The sequence below is a fragment of the Glandiceps talaboti genome, chromosome 6 (assembly GCF_964340395.1).
Source record: "Glandiceps talaboti chromosome 6, keGlaTala1.1, whole genome shotgun sequence".
Taxonomy (NCBI): Eukaryota; Metazoa; Hemichordata; class Enteropneusta; family Spengelidae; genus Glandiceps; species Glandiceps talaboti.
Genome location: NC_135554.1, coordinates 17619906 through 17627999, shown reverse-complemented (window position 1 = coordinate 17627999; position 8094 = coordinate 17619906). Strand labels below are relative to the sequence as shown.

The 8094-nt window shown below is 34.6% G+C and overlaps 1 protein-coding gene across 1 annotated transcript; it reads left to right on the top strand.

Moving 5' to 3' along the window:
* Positions 1-2286: 2286 nt before the first annotated feature.
* LOC144436565 (arylacetamide deacetylase-like) lies at positions 2287-7561 on the top strand. Its single transcript, XM_078125383.1, has 4 exons — positions 2287-2543; positions 3384-3618; positions 4160-4226; positions 6008-7561. Exons 1-4 carry the CDS (start codon positions 2406-2408, stop codon positions 6801-6803), a joined length of 1236 nt encoding a protein of 411 aa, XP_077981509.1. The 5' UTR covers positions 2287-2405; the 3' UTR covers positions 6804-7561.
* The last annotated feature ends 533 nt before the right edge of the window (positions 7562-8094 follow it).

Sequence of the window (8094 nt, the reverse complement as noted above, 5' to 3'; positions counted from 1 at the left end):
TATGGGTGTGATATTTAGAAGATTGATACGTACACAATAGTTGACCTAAACAAAACCTGTCGATATGACAGAATTTCATTTTGTTCAGCAAAACCTGAATGTCAAAGAATTTAAAATGATATATTTTAGGGTTTGGGTATAGAGGAAAGTTTAGCATAATAAGATTTCACTTTGTAACATTAATAACAGACTCCAAGTCTAACGAAATGGGTTTATTCCGTGGCTATATTTTGAAGCGGTGAGTGATGGGAGAATAGGATCAGTTTGACTGGTGCTTGACTTGTTGGTTGTTCTATGAACAATCGTAACGCCCTGGATCAGCTTCTGATGAACGTTTTCAACCATTTTCGATTATATATATATATATATATATATATATATATATATATATATATATATATATATATATATATATATATATACATGTACTAGTTAGAAATCGTAGCAGTTTAATGTTAGACCAAGCTATTCTTTGACTAACAATTGTATGAAACGATGACAGTTTTAAAAAATATTTCAACAGTTTAGTTCATCATTTTAATTTTTTTTAAATTGTCAAAGACGAACATTTGTAAGAGCTTCAAATAAAGATTAACATATTTATACATAGCAGTGGATTCATGTATATGATTATTAATTGTTAACTAGCGTGTAATTGTATGTATGTACCGTTTCAATTGTTCAGACATGGGGGAGACTATCATTGCTTTGTATTCAGCTTGTCTCTGATCACGATCTGTTGGATTTTGTGAACACAAATTGCGATGTAGACAGGCTACATGTAACCGAACAATGTACATGTACTCATATCATGACGATATTGAAGTTCGATCTATATGTACTACTATAGTAAACAGACATGCGATAACAGTAAACTTAAAGTTGCTGAATAAAGCCGATTTACACCTTACCAATGATGTGTGACCCAAGTAAAGCATCCCCTCAAGTCAAAAGGGGAACTGCATGTGACTGAAACGTGATAAATATAATAGTCAGCAGTGGTGTTTGTCAGTGTCAGTGAAGAGGACTGAGAAATTCGTCTTGCACAAGACCTCCGAGGCAGGACTGCTCCACAACCCCGTGACTGTGCTTCCGAAAGTTGCCGAGCAAAGGCGAAGGACTACACTGGCCACTGCTGTGAGGCGTAAAAGTCACTGTAAAGTAAACGTACATAAAATGTCAAGGCCTGGCGATAAATAACCGTTGTTTCCTTCACTGACATAGCATTATACTGTGTTTGATCTGATATCGATAGTTACCTCCGTTCATTAGGGTCACACGACACCACGATCACGAGAGTCACATTATATACGTCGTGAGAAGATGATGGACTATGAAAATATGGAGAAAAAAAATCTGCTATAATTAGAACTACTCATTGAAAACTGCGGTTCTGCTAAATAGGGGTTCTCAGTGTTTTAACCCTTTCAGGACTAGAAACGTTCACGCCAAAATTTTTGAACAAAAATTCTTGTTTCTCTGTAATTTTTGGAAAAAGATCAACTTTATTTTAGATCAGAATTCAAGAAATATTACTTCCCAATGAAGTAATATTCTTAAATTTTAGAAAATGTTCTTACAATCAAGTTTCTATTTATTCCAATGTCGTCTCTAGGAATGAAAGGGTTAAAATCATTTATAATACGTGATCTCCGAAAACATTTACTTTGTAAAGTATTTGATCTGACATCTAAAAAGATGGGGGTAGGCTAAACATGCACAATACAAACTGAAAACAAAAACGAAAAAACAAGAAAATACTTTTAATGTTAAAGTTCTTCACAAAAGTTCAAGGTTTAGGCCTACCAGCAACCTACCGTATGTAAAAATGAATTCACAACAACGTTGAGAAATATTGAACTATTAAGGGATGAATATACGTTGTGTGAGCCTGTTTATGAGCTCTGTTGTTGTTGTTGTTGTTGTTGTTGTTGTTGTTGTTGTTGTTGTTGTTGTGAGACGTAAAATATATATGTGGTGTGATGCGACATACCAGTAATATTTCGCTTTATTATAGCCTAATATATTCCTGATCATATCATCAGCATTTCTAACACGGAATTTGGTAATACATCATATATCTTATCGGGTTATTGTAAAGCGTTCTAGTTATTTTTATATACATGTATTTTCACTGACTACTATCTTACGGTTCTGTGTGAAATGTCAGCGTAAGTGGGGAAGGATAAAAGAAGTTATTCAACTTCGAGGAAACGGAAAGCGCCCTCTGTTCCAGCCATTGTGCCATTCTGGTCGCCGACCTTCCCCCTCTGACCCGAAGTGGAACACTGTGGATCTCACAAACACAGACACGCATGCATTAGATTTGAGGAGATAGGTCAGTGTGTCGGAACGTTTATAAACAGTGACATCTACCATTGTACAACAGTCGTCCTGTTCTGAACATGGGGAAAGTTCTCAAGACATTCGGAGTGCTGGCTGTAGTGCTCGCTTTCTCCTTGTATTCCCCACCGCCGTCGGGCATTGCTGAACCGGGAAGATTGTCGATGTTCAATGCTGTAGCAAGGGCCGCACGCTTCACGGTAGGTCTACCTTATTCAGACACATGTAATATTCACTACACGTTAGTCCTTTTTGGGAAGTTCACTAAAGCTTCGTTATTAGTTAGTATTTTCATTGTTAATGTTAGTGGTTGACATGGGCATTCCACGTCGCGTCGCGTCGCCTCGTCGGTTCCTGATCCTGCCTCTCTATTGAAAAATTTTACGCATGCGCTCTTAATTTAAAGATTTCATGTTCAAAAATAGCAATACACTTTATATATGCATTCCGTAAACGGAAGTATGGAATTAGTCATGAAAATACGAAGGTTAAAAAATAAATATTATGTGACCCATTTCTTGTTTTGGTTCGAGGCTATATACACGGGGCTATACATAAATGTGTTAATTTTACCATGGAAGTCTTAGTGGGTTATACTTCCATGATTTTACCAATGCATAATAATACAATTGTTCTAATTGGAACTTGGAAGTTGGAATTCGAAATTTGGACCTTAATAATATTTCTAACAACTCTGTGAGGCTTTATTGTGTATTGCAATGGCTAGGAAGCATGATTATAACAAAAATGTCAGCACCTTTTAGGTGAACACAAATTCTCTGTGTGTTAAAATTAATTGATCAATTTAATTTGTTCAAATTTTCATTGTAAATAAAGTACATGCAACTTTTATTGTATGCTTATGGCGAAATTTTTCATAACATTGATAATGTAAGGAAAGTATTTCATGGTGTTAAAAACTGTTATTTCATCAGAGCTTTTAATAGTCCCCACTACTAGCACAAGTCCAGTCAGTGTTGCAACAAGTTCTTTTACGTTGACATAATTTTAGTTCAATTCATGATTCTGTTTGTTCAAAGGGCATTTTCTTACGATATATGGGCCTGAGTGAAGAGTACCTAGTCCAGCGGTATTACATTGACTTGTCTTCTAAATTCGTAGAGGGATATCAGCCAGAAATGCCACATATCAAAGTGACAGATACCAAATTTGATGGTGTGCCTGTAAGGATATATGAACCTCTTGAAAGAGAAAATGACAAATTACCAGCTTTGGTTTTTATCCATGGTGGTGGTTGGGTCACCATGAGTGTAGGTATGTACATGTATGATGTATATCTGTCAATCCACATATAACTCAACCAGAAAAAAAAAACACTAGTGTGTTTGCTTGAATTGAAGTGAGCCAAGGAAGATTTCAAGCAAAGACGAAATTAGTTAAAGACTGATACAAAAACAAGAGAGGGTGCTTTTGATGATTCACACCAAACATTTTCATACAAAACAATAGTAACAGTTGTAGTCAGTGTGTATTAGTGTGCACTATACGCATGTTCCATCAGTAAACAAGGTCATGGGCTCCAAGCTCCAGTGGTGTTTATACATGTAATTTCAAATTTGATAAGTTACTAACACTAATTACATTGTATGTCTTTGCATGGATCTCATCAAGGAAACAAATGCACGGCTGTTTTTTTCACAGTCAGTGATTTGCTTTGTTTCACTAACTTAAATGTAAGGAATTTTGTACTTTTTCATCATGTACACATTTTCATATCAGTGGAAATAAATAAAACGCTCAGACATTTAACAGATTTATTTTGACTTTTTTCTTTTGTCTTTTTTTTTCCTCTTAGAGACCTATCATGAGACAACATTAGATATTGCTAACATGCTAGGACAAGTCGTCCTTATTTCTGTGGAGTAAGTATTGTTAATTCTCAAGTCTTTGTTTAATTTATTATATTATTGTATGTTTACTGTTAGTAGCTTCATTTGTACATGTTCTGCTCATTATTTCATATATTTTAATTGCGCTTTTAAGGTTATTGAGTAGGCTAGAGCAATAGTTAGATTTATCAATAAAAATATGCAAATCCAAATTTCTTAAATGGAATTAGAACTTGTAAATGGGACTTGTTCTCATTGAGCATCCTAGAAATAAAATAAAAATAAAATGCTACTGGAATGAAAGAATCACTAATTGAAAAAAAAGAAGCTGGGAACCACTATTCCTTGTAAAACAAATCTGTACAAAACAAATCTATTTTTGCTGTAAATATTGCTTTAAGCAACTTGTTCATGTGGAAGGCTCTCATGTTATCAAAGGGAGGGGGAGGTAGGGAGGGGGGGGAGCGATGTGTGTGAACTTTCAAAGGTTAAATCAAATATAAATCAAATTTTATCTCACTACTCAGATTATCATGTCGAATTTATACCAAAAAACAATAAACTTCAATTCATAATCGCCGTGAACTTTAGACCAATCACTGTACATTGATGTGATATCTATGGACTTTGATCCATTGAATTGTAGCCAGTACCCTTGAAATCATAGATAACACTCTACAATGAATCATTGTATTTTAGTTTTGTCATTTGTTTAACCTCACAGGACCTTGAAGGGCAAATAGAGTTCATACTTCTTTGTTTCTAAATTGTATGGTCAAACTCCAAACAGTATTTGCAGCCACTGATTGTATTACTACATATTTCACTCACTTACACACTTCTCCCTACATCCTTCCATGTTTTCAAATTGTTTCTCAGTATCTTTCCATTTTTTTAGTAGTTCTGTGTCTGCACCTGGAGCTCTTCGGAGAACAGGCGCATTACAAATTTGCTTTATTATTATTTTTATTATTATTATTATTATTATCCTCTAAAACTTGTTTAATGATATTCAAATTGAGTTAATTTACCACTGCAATTGTGGTAAAAAACGTAAAGCTAACATATTCAGAAAGAATTTAAAAACATATCTATTCTTGAGAGTTGGTTAACTGTACAGTGCATGTATTTATTAAATTGATTGATTGATTGATCTTATTATCTTTTGATCACAGTACAGTATCTAGGTAGATCTGGTTTTGTATCTTTCTATGAGCCAGAACATTCTTAATTTTGTGCAGTGGCTTATATTATTTAACTATGATGGTACAAATTCCTATAAGAGCTAAGCCCTTCTGCTTATAGACTAAAGATACATGATATTCATCCCAGTTTTGTCCCTGTGTTCTAGTTAAATTAAGAATTTAGAAAGCTAACTGTCAAAGCTTAGGAATCTAGTAACATTTATATTGTTTCCTTTCTTTGCAACCAATGTTTAGAAATAATAGCAAACATATGTGTGATACTTTCATACCAAAGCACACGGTTTACACAAAACACAGAGAGGTTTCGTCTTAGAACTAAACACTTCAACTTTATTACAGTCCACCATAGTTCGGAAAAAGCACATGTAACTTCTAATGTATCAATACACCAGTGATAAGGCTACTAATACGCAGTACTGGTATACATATCATTGGGTTAACAAAGTAGTTCTGTAAATCATCACAATATGGTATAGGTAGTTATATAGATTTTACTTGCAAACAGGAACAAAATACCACATATTATAATTATTCAGTTTGATCAGGCTTTTTAGTTCGTATATTTGAATAGCCTTACTAATCTTACTTATTTCTACATTTCCTATACAGTTATGAGCTTTCTCCGGAAAACACATTTCCTGGACCAGTGGATGAGTGCTACAGAGCAACAAAATGGATTTTAGAGCATGCAGATGATTATGGCATAGATGCTAACCGAATAGGCATGGCTGGTGACAGTGCTGGAGGAAATCTGGTAGCCTCAGTGGTGTTGCAGATGAAATTTAACAAAATTAAGCCTAAATTGAAAACGCAAGTTCTAATATATCCTGTCTTGCAACCACTCGACTTTTCTCTGCCATCTTATCAGCAAAATAAGTATGCTTTTGATGGTGTTATCTCTACCAATTACATGCCATATTATTGGTTGTTGTATGCTATTGGTGAAGCTCCAAAGAATTTATCTGATGCCATGTTGGAAGGACAAGTCTTACAGGCTGTAAAACAATCAAGCTATAAACATCTCGCAAAACACATTCATCATGCTTATCTACCTGAGAAAGTAAAACAGCGGGGTTTTATTCCAAAGACAGAAGTGAGAACTGTCATAGAAGAAGTTCCAAACAGTTTGCTTAGAGTATTTCTTCATCCCTATTTTTCACCATTGTTGGCAGACGATCTGTCAGGATTGCCAAACACCCACATTATTACAGCAGAGTTTGATGTGTTAAGGGATGATGGCATACTCTATGCAAAGAGACTAAAAAGTGCTGGTGTAGAGGTCACCTTTAATAATGTAAGAGATGGCTTCCACGGAATGCTCACTTTTGGCTTTGTAAATGGTGGATTCGAAGTCGGTCAAAAATTGAGAAGAGATTTTGCTGAAGGTGTTAAAAAGACATTATAATGTAAAATTAAAACCGGGGCAAACTTGTGACTACCTTTAAGTGTAGATTTTATAGTTATCAATTTCAGTACATGTAGATTAACGTAGAATTGTACCAGTTTTGATCACTGAGAATTTCTCCATTTTTTAGTGTGTATTGACGTTAGTTTGCATTGGGCACCATTCACAATATGTTAGTCAAATTCATTTTGAAATCATGTTTTGTTCAGTAATATTTATACAAACATGTCAATTCATTTTATTTGTGTACTGAAATTGTACAGTAAAATTATGCAGATCACAAAGAGTACTTATCTCCCTGAAATAAGATAAAACCCCCATAATGAAACAGTGTACTAATTTAGAACAAGACACACTTAACTCCCAGTAATAAAACAACTTTCTAATTTCAAACAAAGCATGCTTAACTCCCTGTTATAAAGCAAAACGGAATTCTCTTTTACCACAAATCCTACATGTGTACTTAACTTTCTGAAATAAAATCAAATCCAGGGCATCAACTTCAACTTGCCCATTGGTACATTATACTAACACAAATTTAATTTTAACTCCATTCTTACATTTAGGGCTAATAAAATAAATTGTGTGGTTCCAGTTACGCTCAATTTTAGAATAGGTGGGGTAGGTAGATTTTTTATTTTATTTTATTATTGTGTGTGTGTGTGTGTGTGTGTGTGTGTGTGAGTGCCTAGTTCTGTTTTTTTATTGTTTTCCAAGTGGTCTCCGTGTTGTTTATTTCTTCCTATCAGATGTACAGTCATTACAGATTGGAAGAGCAGTTTTATTTTGTCTTTTTCTTGTGAGACTTCACAATTTTTGCGATTTTATTATCTTTTTTGTCAAATATGTAAAAAAAAATGTTTAGGGTCGGCAGTGAAAACCTAGGTGGGGTCGGGTAACCGTAACCAACACAATTATTTTTTTAGACCTTATGATAATATTTTGGTGATACAGACTGAGGATAATGTTTTTAGCTCCGCTGTCAGCGAAAGCTGAAAGCGTAGCTTTAGGTATAGGTGGGTATTGAGGTATAGAGAGTAGAGTGAATCATAGGTGTCCGTCAAACTTTTATATTTTTACTATCTACTCCGGAAGTGACAGTCAGAATTCTTCGATATTTGGTGTGCATGTTCCCTGGGGGGAGGCTATTCAGATTTGTTCATGCCAAGTTGATCTGTGCCATTTTCAATTTTTTATGATTTTTTTTCATAAAATGTCATTTTCATCAACTCCTTGAAAACCTCTTATTAGATTGCTTTGATATCTGGCGTGTTGATGCGCAGGGGGTAGC

Coding starts and splice junctions, on each gene's coding strand:
- LOC144436565 (XM_078125383.1), top strand. CDS start 2,406: ATGGGGAAAGTTCTCAAGACATTCGGAGTGCTGGCTGTAGTGCTCGCT. Junction 2,544..3,383: donor CAAGGGCCGCACGCTTCACG/GTAGGTCTACCT, acceptor GTTTGTTCAAAG/GGCATTTTCTTACGATATAT. Junction 4,227..6,007: donor GTCGTCCTTATTTCTGTGGA/GTAAGTATTGTT, acceptor TTTCCTATACAG/TTATGAGCTTTCTCCGGAAA.